Source organism: Tachyglossus aculeatus, chromosome 11 (genome assembly GCF_015852505.1).
Source record: "Tachyglossus aculeatus isolate mTacAcu1 chromosome 11, mTacAcu1.pri, whole genome shotgun sequence".
Taxonomy (NCBI): Eukaryota; Metazoa; Chordata; class Mammalia; order Monotremata; family Tachyglossidae; genus Tachyglossus; species Tachyglossus aculeatus.
The window spans coordinates 63,309,375-63,326,874 of NC_052076.1; the positions used below are offsets into that span (position 1 = coordinate 63,309,375).

Below are 17,500 nucleotides of genomic sequence, written 5' to 3' on the forward strand. Positions count from 1 at the left end.
AAGGCCTACCCCGTGGCTCCCTGAGCTGCAGGGGGGCTACATGCAGCTGCAACTCCTACAGCTGCAACGGTGCCGAGAACCCTAACTCCAAAAGAGAAGCTACCTGAAGGACTCTCTGTGGCAGGGGGCAAGCCTGGATTCCCTGAGAAATTTCCCCGTTTGCTAAAAACCTGGGGTAGGGAGCCGAGTACAACCTAATAATCTGAGAGGGGGAAGAAGAATGGAAAGATGAAGAAGTAAATCAATAAATGGCTAAGTAGAAGCATGCTTAAAGAGATATTCATTCATATCATATTTATTGGGCACTTACTGTGAGCAGAGCAGGGGACTAAGTTGCTTGGGAGAGTACAATACAATAGAAGTGCTCTGGAAGGATGCCAGGGCTTCAGTGTGGAGGCTACAAAAGTGCTGAAGTGACTCTGGGGGGGGATATGACTGTAAGCTCGTTGTGGGTAGGGAACTCTCCCAAGCAACTTTACACTCAATACATGCTCAAATTCAATGCGTGTTCGTGTGAAATTAATTCCTACAATTTCGTGCAAGAAAGATGTTTTGTATTGCAAGGGGAACTTTTTAAGAGTCAATGAGCAGATCAATTGATTTGATCCCGAGCTTGCTGCAGAGAGGAAATAAGATCAATCAATCCGACTTGTACTTCCCAAGCACTTAGTACAGCGATCTGCACACAGCAAGGCATCCAGTAAATACTACTGATGATGACAAGATCTTGGGAGAAGAAAAATTAAGCATGGAAAAGCCTCCTGGAGGGAGGGAATTTTCATGAGGGTTTTCAAGTTGAGGAGAAGCATGAGGAGTCTCTATGGGATGTCCAATAGGAACTACCTCCTGCCACTGAGCCTCTAATTCATTCATTCAATCATATTTATTGAGCGCTTACTGTGTGCAGAGCACTGTACTAATCGCTTGGGAAGTACAACTTGGCAACAGATACAGTCCCTACCCAACAACGGGCTCACAGTCTACAGTCCCTCGTCCCCCTCTCCATCCCATCTTACCTCCTTCCCTTCCCCACAGCACCTGTATATATGTATACATGTTTGTACATATTTATTACTCTATTTTACTTGTACATATCTATTCTATTTATTTTATTTTGTTAGTATGTTTTGTTTTGTTCTCTGTCTCCCCCTTTTAGACTGTGAGCCCACTGTTGGGTAGGGACTGTCTCTATATGTTGCCAACTTGTACTTCCCAAGCGCTTAGTACAGTGCTCTGCACACAGTAAGCGCTCAATAAATACGATTGATTGATTGATTACAGGTGGGCTATGTTTAGCAGGGGGTCACACTGTTTATTAGGCCCTTTTCAACGTTTGCTTTATACCCATTTTAAATAATTATGTTAAGAACAATCACGAAAAATGTACTCTACCACAGTTTATTAATAAGCACCATACCCTTGGCAAATTTTCAGGACCCAAATTGTTGGGGCATTCGGGATTCACCTAACTCGGCTCCACAGTACTTACATACCACAAATTGTATAACCATAAATTATTTATTTATATCAATATCTGTTTCCCCCTTTTGTCTGTAAGCTTTTGTGGGCAGGAAAATGTGTCCACCAACTCTGCTGCACTGTACTCTCCCAAACCCTTGAAACAGTGCTCTGCACACAGTAAATGCTCAATAAGTACCATTAATTCAATCGCATTTATTGAGCACTTACTGTGTGCAGAGCACTGTACTAAGTGCTTGGGAAGTACAAGTCGGATTGATTGATCTTATTTCCTCTCTGAAGCAAGCTCGGGATCAAATCAATTGATTCCAAAAAGCAGAACTGCTCATCGACTCAAGTTCCACTTGCAATACACAACATCTTTCTTGCACGAAATTGTAGGAATTAAATAATTTCACATGAACACGCATTGAATTTGAGCATGTATTGAGTGTAAAGATGAGGATTTTTTTCAACTCTTTGTACAACAACACTAAGTATAACTTTTTTTGCTTTTGGACTAAAACAGCTAAATATTTTTCCAACGTTTTCCATGAGGCAACCCCTAGTAAAAATGTTTGCAAGCTTTTGCAGTCCCACCATTTTCTTGCTTTAAAAAAAAATATGCTTTACCTTGAAAATTTCTGATGCCACAAAAAAGCAGCTTTGAACGGATAGTCATTTAATTTAAAGTAGCGCACAGTTACCTATATTGCCAGTCTCTGACTCAGAGTATCACTGAAGAAGAATCTTAGTCAATATATCGGAGACAAAGGTTTGTTATTTATTGCTTATTCATTACATTTCCCTTCCCATGTAAGTTTTCCTGTGTTTACGGTCAGAAGCCAGGTAACATATTTGATAACAAAATGGCAGATAGAAGGGGCTTGGGAAAGTGGAAATCTTTGCTTTGGCTTCCTGCTGAAATTTATTTACCAGATATTAGTAACTATGCATGCTGGCCAAAAATAAAAGCTGCTTTATTTGAAGATTTCAATTTCTAGAATTTGGTTGCTTGCTGTAAAATCCTTACTGCAATTTCAGTGTTTGCCTTCACCACTAGATTATAACCTCCTTGAGAGAAGGGATCATTTCTTCCATTTTGTTCTTTCCAAGTATTTAGTACACACAGTACACACACAGTAGGCATCCAATAAGTGTTACTGATGATGATGTTGGTTTCATAATACTTATACCACCAAAGTCTTTATTAAAAACTACAGTGAATAATGAATGGGCTTTTGTTTCCAATGGATTCAGTTGAAAACACCTTCTCCCATTCTCGAGATTTAAGTTTCCTAAAGCACCTTTAACAGGACTACTTGGTACAGTCTTAAAGATATTGACCTCACTTTCAGGAGAATTCATTCATTCATTCATTCAATAGTATTTATGGAGTGCTTACTGTGTGCAGCTCACTGTACTAAGTGCTTGGAAAGTACAATAGAGCAAATAAAGAGAGACAACCCCTGCCCACAACAGGCTCACAGCCTAGAGCGGGGGGAACACAGACATCAGTACAAGAAAACAAGCATCAGTATAAATAGAATTATATATATATATATATATATATATATATATGTATATATATATATATATATATATATACATATATATATATATATATATATACACACACACACACACACACACATAAGTGCTGTGGGGTGGGGAGAGAAAAAGGAGTGAGTCAGGGCAACAGAGAGGGAATGGGAGTGAGTGGCCTGAGGGAGCTGAGCCTTTGGTAGGGCTTTCAGGGAGGAGGTTTGACTTTCTTGGCGGATTTGAGGAGGAAGGTATTCCAGGCCATCGGAAGGATGTGGGAAAGGTATCAGTGGCAAGACAGGCAAGAATCGAGGCACAGTGAGAAGGCTAGCACCAAGAGAGGAGTGTGCAGGCTGGGATGTAGGAGAGAAGGGAGGTGAGGTAGGAGGGGACAAGGTGATGGAGAGTTTCTGTTTGATATGGAGAATGCAATTGTTTGCTTGGATGACAATAAAATCTTCAAAATTGGAGCCTGGGTAGTCCCCAGAAAACAAAAGGCAAAACCACAATTATCATTATACACGTGCATAACTAGCTTCTACTTGGGATCATTACTTTTAAGTAATTTTATCCAGAAAGGGAGTTCTTTCAGAATTAAAGCCAGATACAGTTACATGGAAAAACAAACCGCTGTGCAAGCTGGTAAAAGAACAGACAGTTTTATTGGAAAACTTTGGTTTCTTTTCCAATTCTTTAGAAAGCAGTCTCTTGAATGTGGCACAATACATAGGCCCTTCCTTACCTCATCCAAAGAAAATGATTTAAAGCTGTTTTAAGACAAACATAAAACTCCAATGTCTCTTAGGATCAGTCTGATTTTCCTCCTGCCGTACTCAACAGACAAGGTCCCTTCCACTATTTACTTTACTTTAAAACTTTTATTTTTAATTCTTTTGAGGTGTTGGTAAATTTAACTTCTCTGTGGCAACGAAGCAAGTATCCTGGGTTGAAGCTGTGGCCACAAAAATCCCTGCAGACACATCCACATATGAGACACTACAGGCATTCCTGCAAACTGTGGTGACATCCCCAAACCGTGCTGTAGCCAACTGTTTCAACAGGAAATAAGACGAGAGGAGAATGATGGTTCAAAAATAGCTGAAACAGTACGGGTCTGCTATTACACGGGCTGAAATCAGAGAAAGTTGAGAAAGACGAAAAAAGCCTTATAAAGCTTGAAGCAAGTTTTACGTGGCTAAAACTTGAAGGGAACTATCTTGCAGCCAATAAAGCATGTTTTCAATTCACTTAGGGAAGACGTGGGAATGTGGCACAATGCCAGAGATATTTCGCCAACACGAGTGATCATTAGCACCAGTAAACAACGATGTGCTAAAGAAGGACTGATAACAGAGTAGCATCCTATCAGATTTATTATTATTATTATTACTACACTGATTAAGCACTGTTCTAAGTGCTGCGGTAGATACGAGAGCAAGTTCTAGAAAAAGCCCCCCTGAAGGAGCTGTACCAAGTAATAACCAATTCGTAATCCAGTTAGTTCCCTTTCTCTTCCGTCCTGTTCCACCCAAACTATAGCAGTACACAAGGTGGGACAAATTACTACACTCAAGTGCTAATCCTATGGACTGGGAATGTTACATTATTCCTGAGACAACAAGGAAGAATCAATCGGCAACAGACCCCGCTGGAAAATGAATTGGGGCACCACACAGGAAAGGAATATAATTTGTGGGTCAAACTAAATTTGACTCTGCAATTTGGAACATTTTGGAGAACAAGAATCAGGTTGATCGTTAACTGGTTTTGGTAATCTGCATTCCTCCACATCCTAGAAAAGTGATCTCTGTCAACTGAACTGCGTTAATTCATTTTGGGGTCCACAATAAATCCCCACTTTTCTTTTAAACTGCAAGTACCGTATGTGTCGATTTGGGGCGGGAGGGGCTCTCCTGAAGCCTAAAAGAGTATAACAGGGGTCCGGAACCTATGATTCCAACAAGCCACATCTGGTTCTTGGTTCAAATGTGGCCCTTGATCATAGGCATCCACCCTTGATCGCACTCAGCACCTTGAGGGAGAAGCCATTAGTTGAGCCTCCTCAGAAAACAGCTCTGAAGGAAAACCTGGTATGACCATGTAGACAGAAGGCCTGCGAGTCAGAAGGGTCTGGGTTCTAATCCCAGCTCCACCACTTGTCTGCTGGGTGACCTTGGGCAAGTAACATCACTTCTCTGGGCCTCAGCTACCCCCTCTGGAAAACGGGGATAAAGATCGTGAGCCCCATGTGGGACACGGACCCTGATTAGCTTGTATCTACCAAAGCGCTTACTGGCACGTAGTAAGCACCTAACATATATTACTTAAAAAAAGAAAGAAAGTAGTTGCACCTCATGGTCTCTTTGATCTGAAAAGGAACTGAAGGGGAATCTGAAGCGGTGATGGGGCAGAGTGAGTTCAAGCTGTTCTTGCCTCTCCTCTACCTTACCCGTGACACCCATTTATTGCACGATAAGGTCATAAGCCTGACAAGAGCGCTGCAGGGAAATAAGCCACATAAACCCCACCTCCCTTTCCAGCCACCTCCTCGGACCTACTGGGACGTTCTGGGAAGAGGCTGACTCCTTTGCTGTTAGGGAGCAGAAGCACAAAGAACCCTAACGGAGCTATTGGATGATCCTGGGAAGAGTCTGGCTGCGCTTCCAACAGTAGAAAAGCTTCCCCTCTGTACTCTTGGTGGTATTTGAAGGCATCTCCTTGACTTTGGTCGTTACCCTGTCTGGGAATCTGGCTTAGCCATGGCCGCTGGGTCTGAAAAGACCTAAAACTAGTGGCTTCTGGCCCACTACCTCTTTGAAACTTATTTCATGCCACTCTTCATTCCCCTAGCTCCTCCCTCCCCCTCCAAAACTCTTGCCCACTTTTCACCCATACTCAAAATGAAGATTTGGCACCTATGCTTGCTTGGCCATTGGACAGCATCCATTATTACACTTACTATGGGAAAAGGTAAATTATGGTAAAATGGGGATTCTCTCTCGCTCCTACTTAAACCCTAAGACCCATGTGGGATAGGCACTCTAAATTATGGTAAAATGGGGATTCTCTCTTCCTCCTACTTACACTCTAAGACCTGTGTGGGATAGGCACTCTGACTTACTTGATTATTGGTGTCAATCCCAGTGCTTAGTAGAGTGCCTGGCTTATAGTAATCACTTAAAACCAATTGTTACTATTACAGCAGTTTAGAAGAGGCATATTTAATTGCTAGCCACGTGGCTTTAGACCTATGGATGTAGGAGAAGGCCTAGCGGGCTAGTGTCAGCTGTGTGACTTTGGGCGAGTCACTTAACTTCTCTGGGCATCAGTTACCTCATCTGCAAAATGGGGATTAAGATTGTGAGCCCCACGAGGGACAACCTGATCACCTTGTAACCTCCCCAGTGCTTAGAACAGTGCTTTGCACATAGTAAGTGCTTAATAAATGCCATTATTATTATTCTGAAGAGGCCCATAGTGGTGCAGGAGGGAAGATGGCAGGCTACAGAGCCAGAGGTTGGGGGTTTTAATCCCACTTCGGGGTGGTGGCTATGAGAAATTGAAATTTTTTCACCTGTGTATATATATGTTTGTGCGTATTTATTACTCTATGTATTTTACTTGTACATATATATTCTATTTATTTTATTTTGTTAATATGTTTTGTTTTGTTCTCTGTCTCCCCGTTCTAGACTGTGAGCCCACTGTTGGTTAGGGACTGTCTCTATATGTTGCCAACTTGTACTTCCCAAGCATTTAGTACAGTGCTCTGCACACAGTAAGTGCTCAATAAATACGATTGATTGATTAGATTCCTTGACAGGAAGGCTGTGTCTATGAAACAAAAGATTTTTACTTAGAGTCCTAGACTGTCGCCCCAAATTCACTTCTACACTTTCGATCGTAACTATGAGAAGCAGAACTGTCCTTTGGTTTGAAGATTTTGCTGCTGTTGACGGTGACATTGTAGCCGGAGTGTATCACAGGGAGAATCACCCCTCGTACACTTGTGCACTGTGGCAAGGAGTACACACCTGGGCCCCCTCAGGGTGATCATTATTCAGAAATTGTACAATTATGAGGGGAAAGTTCTGCTCCCACTGCCAGCACAGCATTCACTAGAGTCATTTGGGCTGAGGAGGTGATGGTCTGTGTTGAGTCATCCACACTCTCTTTCATAATAATAATTGTATTTGTTAAATGCTTACTGTGTGCCAAGCATTGTGCTAAGCACTGGATATACACAATAAGTGCTTAGTACAGTGCTCTGCATGCAGTAAGCACCCAATAAATAGGATTGAATGAATGAAGATAATCAGGTCCCACCTAGGGCTCACAGTCTAGGAGGGAGAACAGCTACTGAATCCTCATTTTGTGGGTGAGGAAACTGAGGCAGAGAGAAGTTAAGTGACCTCCCCAGGGTCACATGCGTAGAGAAGCCAGGATTAGAACCCAGGTCCTCTAACTCCCAGGCTCATGCTCTTTCCACTAGGCCAGGCTGCTTTCAAACCCTGTCCACCTATGCCTAGAGGCATAGATAAACAGCGTGGCTTAGTGGAAAGAGCCTGGGCTTGGGAGCCAGAGGTCATGGATTCTAATCCCCGTGCCGCCTCTTGTCAGCTGTGTGACTTTGGGAAAGTCACTTAATTTCTCTGTACCTCAGTTACCTCATCTGTAGAATGGGGATTAAGACTGTGAGCTCCACCTGGGACAACCTGATGACCTTGTATCTCCCCCAGTGCTTAGAACAGTGCTTGGCCCATAGTAAGCACTAACAAATTCCATAATTATTATTATTATTATTACAATTATTTGCTGCAAAGCAACTGGCAAGTGACCCCTCCGATCAAGAGCAGCAGCAGGCATCAGTGTGTTCTTGCTTATTTCCTAAGCCAAGGCGGAGTACAATATTCAGAGTGCCTTAGTCTGGATCAGGAATTTTCCACTTTTTTTTTGCAAAAAGTGGAAATAGCAAAAACAAGAAATGAAAAAGGAAAACAAAAACAGCAGCACCAGGAACAATAAAAAAGAGATACAGTTGTCCTTTGCACAGTTAAAGAGACCAGAGCCGGAAAACAACAGGAACAGCAGCAGAGGAGGGTGCGTGCAGGCAACAGCTGTTGTTTAAGGAGTCAGTGCAGCACCTGAGAAGCAGCCGCTTGTCTGCTGCGTGACCTTGGGTGAGTCTTAACTTCACTGTGCCTCAGTCTCTCATCTGCAAAACGGGGATTTAATACTTGTCCTCCTTCCTACTTACACTGTGAGCCCCCTTCTGAGGGACTCAACGCTTACTACAGTGCTTGGCACATAGGAAGCGCTTAAATACCACAATTATTATTATTACTTTTTGGAAGAAAGATTTCCAGCAACTGTACGAATGCCAAACTATGCCCAAACCGAAATGGAAAGACCTCCCCAGACCGCCGTGAATTCAGCAGCCGTCTCTATGATTCACCCTTATGAGGCCACGCAGCCTAATCCGGTGATGTAATATTAACTCTTCTTCCGGCCAACCGATGTGCTATCCAAAGGGGTTTGATTTTGAAGTAGCAGTCAGTGAAGAAGGGGTAGAGAGAAAAATAAAAACCTAAATGATCAAAACAACACCAGCCAGAAAGGCAGGAGCTTGGGAACCAGGCTTTCCCAGAGGCCCTTTCTTCTGCAATAGGCCAGTGGAAGCACACATCAAAAAAGAAAAATCGCTTTCCCACTTTACTGCTCTCCTGTAGCCTGGATTCAGTTTATATATTTGTGGTGAGAAGTACCTTCATTTAGAAAGGGCTCAGGAGCAGGAGTCAGTTGCAAAAACTGAAAGTTTGGGAAATACAAATAAGAGTATATGTACATTAGAAGAACTTCATGTGCTTCTCCACGTTAGCCAGGAGGCATGAAAGAGGGGAACCCACTTAACTGAGTGACCTCCACCCCTTTTCTATGCTAAGCCAGTGGAAGGACATTGAAGCTTAAGAGAGAAATACAAATAACATAAAGAAAGAGATCCTGGTCCTAGATCTCAAAAAGTTTCATGATATTCCATCCTATCTATCTTAAGTTCCCCCTACATCCCTCTGCTTTTCAATATCTTTGTTTTATTTAAATTGAAAATTTTAATAATTTGGTTCTAATACACCTTTTTCCAGGCTGAATACCCAGAAGCAAAGAAAACTTTGAAATACATGCACAAGCAGCATGGCGTAGTGGGGAAAGCACTGGCTCCTCCACTTGCCTTCTGTGTGACCTTGGGCAAGTCATCTAACTTCCCTGTGCCTCAGTTACCTCATCTGTAAAGTGGGGATTAAAACTGTGAGTCCTATGTGCGACAGGGTCTGTGTACAACCTGATTTACTTGTATCTACCCCAGCACTTGGTTCGGTGCCTGGCACACAGTTTGCACTTAAATACCATTAAAACAAATCGACAATACGCCTTCAAGTCACCCAATCACCTGAAATATGCAGTTCCAGTCTTAAAGGTTGCTTACTCTCGTGACTTTTCAGATATGCAATTACATATTATGAAAGTATGTTTTATAAAAGTCCTTAGAACTTATTCGACAAATGACTGCATAATCATTCCTAATGTTTTAAGTAATTCTTAAAGACATGCTATTTGAACAAACAACCATATAGATTTCACAGGACAGACTACTCAACCCAGTAGGAACTAGCACGACATAAAAGCGATACATCAGAAACTATTACTAACTAGAAGTACCCAAGAAAGAATATTCCTTTTCTCTATCTTCCCAATTTTACTGACAAAAGAACTCTGACAAAGATAACTGAGGTATTAATGTCCGAAATCGCGGAAGAAAAGGCTACCTAACGGAACAATTCTTCTTTTTTTAAAGACATTTTTTAAAAGCACATCTGAGTTCAAAGACAATGAATTGTCTCTTTCGACGATTAGATTCTGAACTTCAGTTGCTCGATTTTCTTACCATTATACTAAAAAAAATCATCAGTTCTATGTTTGGACCTCATGAGTTGGCACTTTCTTCTTTTACATTTCACCCTACAGATTGCAGTAAAGTAGAAATGCTCAAATTTATCAGCAACCTGTATTCCTTCCAGTTTTACTTCATAAGAAGAAAATATGAAGAATTAGTTCCTTTTGTGGGGAGTGGGAGTAAACCAATGCCCACAGAAAGGCTAAGTAAAATATGGAGGGGGTTAGGGGGGTGGGGGGAGAGACATATCCAACAAGTGAGAACATTTCCACCTGAATCCCCTATAAAAACACTTTTTTTTTTTTTTTTTTTTTTAAAGAATTAGCCATTAGACCCTGGGTGAGTTTACAGTCGAAACCATTGAAGGTCAAGAGGCACCCAGAGAAAAATTCAAAAGAGCCTGTCCAAAATCTTCTGACTTGGTAAATCTAACCTAAAAATCACTATCTGCAAATAAGTTAGTGTCAAAGATTGACAAAATACGTAAAAAGAAAATGCAATCCCAATCTCCTTCAGCTCTCATCACCCTCATCAATTGTATTTATTGAGCGCTTACTATGTGCAGAGCACTGTACTAAGCGCTTGGGAAGTACAAATTGGCAACATATAGAGACAGTCCCTACCCAACAGTGGGCTCACAGTCTAAAAGGGGGAGACAGAGAACAAAACCAAACATACTAACAAAATAAAATAAATAGAATAGCTATGCACAAGTAAAATAAATAAATAAATAAATAAATAGAGTAATAAATATGCTCTCGCTCCTTCTCCCCGCTTCCATCTCTATGCAGTCTCTTGGAACGGGTCAAACATCCACTAGCTTCATTTCCTGTTCATCAGCTATCTTCTCGACCCACTTCAATTAGGTTTCCAACCTCTTCATTCCATCGCAACCACACTCTTGCCTCTCCCCCCACCCCCCTAACCCCCTCCATATTTTACTCAGATAGCCTTTCTGGGGGCATCGGTTTACTCCCACTCCCCACAAAAGGGACTAATTCTTAATGTTTTCTTCTTACGAAGTAAAACGAGAAGGAATACAGGTTGCTGATAAATTTGAGCATTTCTACTTTACTGCAATCTGTAGGGTGAAATATAAAAGAAAGTGCCAACTCATGAGGTCCAAAGGACTCTAACTCTGCCCTAATCCTCCATGACAACACAGTTGCCTCTGACACCGAGGACTATCCTGGCTCCTGGAAAAACTCAGGCCCTAGGTTTTCAGACATGTCATTAACCTGGTTCCCCTCCTAGTCACCCCGCTTGTTGCTCGCTCCTTCTGTTTCATTCACTGGCTCCTCCTCTTCCTCATCCCACCTTGGGTGTCTCTCCAAGTTCCGGAGCAACTACCACCATGCGGATGATCCCCTAAACCTACCTCGCCAGCCCCAACCTCTCACCCAACTTACAGTCCTACATTTCTTCCTTCTAGGAGTTGTCCACTTGGGTGACCCAGCAGCATGTCAAAAATAACACCTCTAAGACTGACCCTTTTCCCTCCTGAATCCACTGATCCTAACTTTCCCATTTCTGTCAATACCAGAACTCGACTTCTCCCTATCTTTCACCTCTCAGTTTCCAGCTATTGCTAATCCTGCCAGTTCTTCCTACACTCACTCACCTCCACCCGCTCTGCTAATCGCCTTGACTTACTCTTGTCACACTGCAGCTAGATTATTATATCAGCTTTCTCATTGATCCTCCATGCCTCCAGCCTCTCTCTCCATCCACCAAAATACATCGCACGCTTCCTAAAGCATCATTCATCACACATCTTCCTTCTTCTAGATAACCCTCCAATCACTGGTGCTTACTGCATGCTCGTTGTGAGCAGAGCATTGTACTAAGTGCTCACGAATGGCTTCCCATTTCTTTTGCAACAATGCATGACCTGTAAGTTTCAAGGCTCTTTGCTAATTCCCTCATCTTGCCCATCTGAGTGAAGGCGAATGAGAGAGAGTTGGCTGTTGACTATGATGTGTCTTTGCCTCTTCTCCCTGAGATTCAGCCAGAAGAAATTTTCATGTGGCAATGAATTCCTCTATGCTGGGGCAAAAAGTAAGATTAGAGAGCGTTAATTTGGGCTTGAACAGGCTAAACGTTATTGTTCAACCTTTCATCCCCCCTTAGGAAAGCTCTCAAGTAGAAGACATGAATTAACTGTATGACTTTTTTTTTTTAATCAAACCCTTAGCTTGGCCCTTTACATTCTTAAACCCCAGTTGTCGTAAATATTAATAACTGTGAAACTGACCTTGCAAAATTTGCTTCTGGTATTCTCTGTTGTGAGACCGTACCCTATTTGTGCTAATTATGCTCCAATTTTGATCATTATCAAATTTTGGGGGTTGGTTTGGTCATTACCAGTGGGGGTCTATGCACAACACTTAATTGGATCCTGGATGGAGTCCTAACTCCACATCTTTCTTTTGTAGCCATTCATTCATTCATATTTATTGAGTGCTTACTGTGTGCAGAGCACTGTACTAAGCGCTTGGGAAGCACAAGTTGGCAACATACAGAGACGGTCCCTACCCAACAACGGGCTCACAGTTAATCCTAGTCACAGTCTAGTCCTAAAGCAGGGTGGCAGAGCAGCTCCAATCCCAACTCAATGGGGGAAAAAGCCTTGTTGGAGTCTAATTAGAAGCACAATCAACTTTACAGTTGATTATTTATTCTGCTTGTCCAACCTGGAAATTGTTTATGACTCTCCCATTGTGTGAACGATCCTAGTGGGCAGGAAACCTGTCTCAGGCTTTTGTTATACTTTCCAAGCTGCTTTTTAGGCTCCCAATGGTTGCAAAATAAATACTGCTACAAAAAAACCCCAACTCTGCCACTCAATAAAATAGATGAAAATACTTATTGGGGCTTTTCTAAGTCCTGTAAATGTTCAATGTGCCCTCACAGTAACTACCCCGGAATGTATAAAGCTAATGAAAATCTCAACTAACATTTAGTGGCGATCTCGTTGTTCCGGCAAGAATGGCAGAGACGGTATTGGGGTGGACGGACCCTGGTCTGGCTTAGTATGACACGATTTTCTGGTTGTATATCCTCTAACGCGTTCTCCTGTAATGTTTTTGGTCCCCCATCCTCCATTTCACAAGCTCAGAGTTTGGAATCCACCAAGCCAACTTCCAACATCAGCTGAACGACAGCAGTCCCAAGACATGACAATAACAATGCACTCTGAGTAACGAATGGCCCAGTTTGAAGTTCTTTGGACCCAAATATATCCCGTAAGTTTTTTTTTTAAGGGAGACATTGCTTGCAAAGATACCTACGTTTTTTCCTGTGCTCTACCAAGCCCACGGCCTGTTTCGCTGAGCATTTGCAAAACCAGTTGTCCCCAAGTAAAACGGTGATTTCATTGGTATGAATGAGTTTTCCCGGCATGAAGGCAAGAGGACCGAAAGGTACCTAGAAAAAGAAAAAAAACAAGAAAAAACAAAAATCAAAACCCAACCATGCTTTGAAAATAAATGCATACTGTGAAACTCACACTAATCATCATCAATCGTATTTATTGAGCGCTTACTATGTGCAGAGCACTGTACTAAGCGCTTGGGTAGTACAAATTGGCAACATATAGAGACAGTCCCTACCCAACAGTGGGCTCACAGTCTAAAACTAATAACCACTTAAATGTGATAAACCTTAAAAGCTGGCCAATCAAAATGCCCACCTTCCCTGGGTTTAATTTTGTTGCTAAAACAAAATTTCGCCAGAAAATTTTATGGACCTAGAATATGCTGATTTTGAAGCAAAACAAAAAATCGATGATATAAAAACATCAGCATTATACTTCCTAACGTTTGGCAGAGTTCTTTTATGGTTGCGTATCTTGAAACAGAACTATCTTCTCAGAAATGCTTTATATATAGTTAAATACCGTTTGCTCGCGTAACCGGATCGAGGAATGTCCAAAAAGAAAAGAAACTAGAAGTGAACTATCTGTTTGAAAAGGATCTTTTTACACTGTTGGGCGGAAGGGGCTGCTGCCTTGGCCCCCACCCTCAAGGCAGCCCTTACAGCTTTCCAACCTCCCCCTTACTCGCATACGCTCTCTCCCTCTCCTACAGATCCACTGGGAAGCTAAAAATAGGCCCAGGGACCCTCATCGCACTTTCGGAGACGAGAGAGGAGCGAATTTTGACCTGGAGTGAGGGGGTCTACACTACTGCAGACCCAGGCCTTTTCAGACTCTTCTTCAAAAAAATCTTAATTCAGAATTTGGGTTACTGTGGTAATGAAAGCATCTGCCCTAAGATTAGAAGTGAACAGTTCTAATAAGTTTACACATATACATCTACACATATTCAGCCCCACAGCACTTAGGGAAGCAGCATGGCATAGTAATAATAATAATAATAATGATGATGGCATTTATTAAGCGCTTAGTATGTGCAAAGCACTGTTCTAAGCGCTGGGGAGGTTACAAGGTGATCAGGTTGTCCCTCGGGGGGCTCACAGTCTTAATCCCCATTTTATAAATGAGGTCACTGAGGCACAGAGAAGTGAAGTGACTTGCCCAAAATCACACAGCTGACAGTTGGCGGGGCCGGGATTTGAACCCATGACCTTGGACTCCAGAGCCCGGGCTCTTTCCACTGAGCCACGCTGCTTCTCTATAGTAGATAGAGCAGGGGTCTGGAGTTAGAAGGTCATGGGTTCTAATACTGGCTCTGCCACTTGTCTGCTTCGAGACCTTGGATAAGTCACATCACTTCCCTGGGCCTCAGTTTCCTCATTTGTAAAATGGGGATTCAGACTCTGAACCCCAGGTGGGACAAGGGACTGTGTAAAACCCAATTCACTTGTATCCACCCCAGTGCTTAGTACAGTGCCTGGCCCATAATAAGCACTTAATACCAACATCATCATTATTATTATGTACATATCCGTAATTTATTTATAATGTCTGTCTCCCCCTCTAGATTGTATGTAGGGAATGTGTTCATTATATTGTACTTTCCCAAGCACTTAGTACAGTGCTCTTCACCAGGTAAGCCCCCAATAAATAACATTGATTGATACAAATCACACACCTGGTGTGGATTTTTCTCTGGCACAGGCAAAAGAAAGTTTACAAACCACTTGCAATGAAAGATTTGAGTTCAAGGCATTAGAATAGATCTGTGTCAATGTGAAGATCATTATAACAAAAATTAGCAGCACCTCTTTATATAAAAATCAATATCCCAGAGTTTAATTCCATGAATTAGAAAATATTATCGCTGTTCCTTCTCTACCAGGAAATGACTAAAAGCCATATTTCTGTCACATTATCGTTTTCTATATAGTAGATTTGCATACCAAGTAGATCAGAGTTTTGTGATAGCATTTATGCCATCAGTTCCCATTTGTTATTAGCATGATAATTTATTAGAGACCCGAAAGAGAAGAAAAACAGCAAATGCCTATTACTATAATTAACATAACATCACAGAGTATTCCACGATAAACCTGAATACTACCTCTGTGCTGCTTTAGTAACCTCAGATACTAAAGACATTAAAAACGTTTTTCCAAATGAAAATGACTTTACATACCATGACATCGTAGGACAGTTTATCGGGCAAGGTGCTGAGTCGTTCTTGAAGGGCCTCATAGTCACTCTCCACCTTTTTCCTGTTAACGAACGGACGCAAATCTGTTACTTATTCCTAACACTAAATGTGCCTATCAAACAACGATAACTAAACTGACACACGGATGGGAAAACTTCATTTTAAAAGCCTCTTTTAGCAATTTATAGATTAAGCCACTTTAAAAAAAAATCTTATTTTTAAAGCTAATGGCAACTCCAATATCCAACATATACTGGCAGAGGGGCTCGCTGGTCTGTATTCAGCACACCTGGCAGAAGATTGACAATAATTTCATGGTCCTACATGCCTTTAACACCGCAAGCAATATCTGACTCGGCCAATTCAAGCTGGAGGGATTTGCCGCGATTCTTTGCTGCAGTTTCAGACTTGTATTGCAGAAAAATGTCAGGCTGAATTACTGACCCCCGCCACCCCGGTAGTTTCCTTGTGCCTGCTTCCTGAGCAACCTAGGTGCCCATCCGGCTGCTGCCTGGGGAGGCAAGTCACCTGGAACAAGTCACCTGGAAGTTTTCCTTCAGCCACCCCACAGTCTGGACCCCAGGAATGCCCTCAGGCCGCCTCGGGATGGAAACAGAGATAAGGAAGAAAAAGCCCTGGGGTGCGGTCTTTGATTCCTACAAATACACTCTAGCCATGGAGGATGGCTTTAGAAACAGGAATCTTGCTTATATGGCACAAGAACTGCTGCCACCAGGATACTGAGGCTGCTCCTTGGGTTTATCCTACGGAGACCCTGATTAGAAAGAGGAAAAACACCCCTTCAAAAGTACATTTTACTCCCTACAGACCATAAGCTCTCTTGAGACCAACCTTTTTTGCCGCCAAACTGCTACTATGTTGATAATAATAATAATGATGGCATTTATTAAGCGCTTACTAGGTGCAAAGCACTGTTCGAAGCACTGGGGGGGATACAAAGTGATCAGGTTGTCCCATGGGGGGGCTCCCAGTCTTCATCCCCATTTTCCAGATGAGGGGGTACACATTTGTACATGTTTGTACATATGTATTGTTTGTACATATTTATTACTCTATTTATTCTCTATTTATTTATTTCTTTATCTAAATTTATTTATTTATTATATTATCTCTATTTATTCTCTATTTATTTACTCTATTTTACTTGTACATATCTATTCTATTTAATTTATTTTGTTAGTATGTTTGGTTTTGTTCTCTGTCTCCCCCTTTTAGACTCTGAGCCCACTGTTGGGTAGGGACTGTCTCTATATGTTGCCAACTTGTACTTCCCAAGCGCTTAGTACAGTGCTCTGCACACAGTAAGCGCTCAATAAATACGATTGATGATGATGATGATGATTCTCTATTTATTTACTCTATTTTACTTGTACATATCTATTCTATTTAATTTATTTTGTTAGTATGTTTGGTTTTGTTCTCTGTCTCCCCCTTTTAGACTCTGAGCCCACTGTTGGGTAGGGACTGTCTCTATATGTTGCCAACTTGTACTTCCCAAGCGCTTAGTACAGTGCTCTGCACACAGTAAGCGCTCAATAAATACGATTGATGATGATGATGATGATTCTCTATTTATTTACTCTATTTTACTTGTACATATCTATTCTATTTAATTTATTTTGTTAGTATGTTTGGTTTTGTTCTCTGTCTCCCCCTTTTAGACTGCGAGCCCACTGTTGGGTGGGGACTGTCTCTGTACGTTGCCGACTTGTACTTCCCAAGCGCTTAGTACAGTGCTCTGCACACAGTAAGCGCTCAATAAATACGATTGATTGATTTAGACTGTAAACTCCTCGTGAGTAGGGAACTGGCTACCACCTTTTATAGTGTACTCTCTAGAGTGCTTAGAACGGTAGGCGCTCAAAAAAACACCATTGATTGAGAGAAAGCCACTGTCTCTTGGAAGTAGCAATTCACTTGGGAAGAAAAATCTGAATAGACTTCTTTGTCA

General features: G+C 41.9%; 1 protein-coding gene across 2 annotated transcripts in view; it reads right to left on the reverse strand.

Moving 5' to 3' along the window:
* Positions 1 to 17,500, reverse strand: part of URI1 (URI1 prefoldin like chaperone) — an 86,330-nt gene that overhangs the window by 19,429 nt on the left and 49,401 nt on the right. For both annotated transcript variants that reach the window (XM_038754192.1, XM_038754193.1), the window contains 2 exons: positions 15,511 to 15,589; positions 13,243 to 13,378 (listed from right to left, as the gene is read on the reverse strand). In XM_038754192.1, coding sequence (XP_038610120.1) covers positions 13,243 to 13,378; positions 15,511 to 15,589 — 215 coding nt within the window. The remainder of the gene's footprint in view (positions 1 to 13,242; positions 13,379 to 15,510; positions 15,590 to 17,500) is intronic.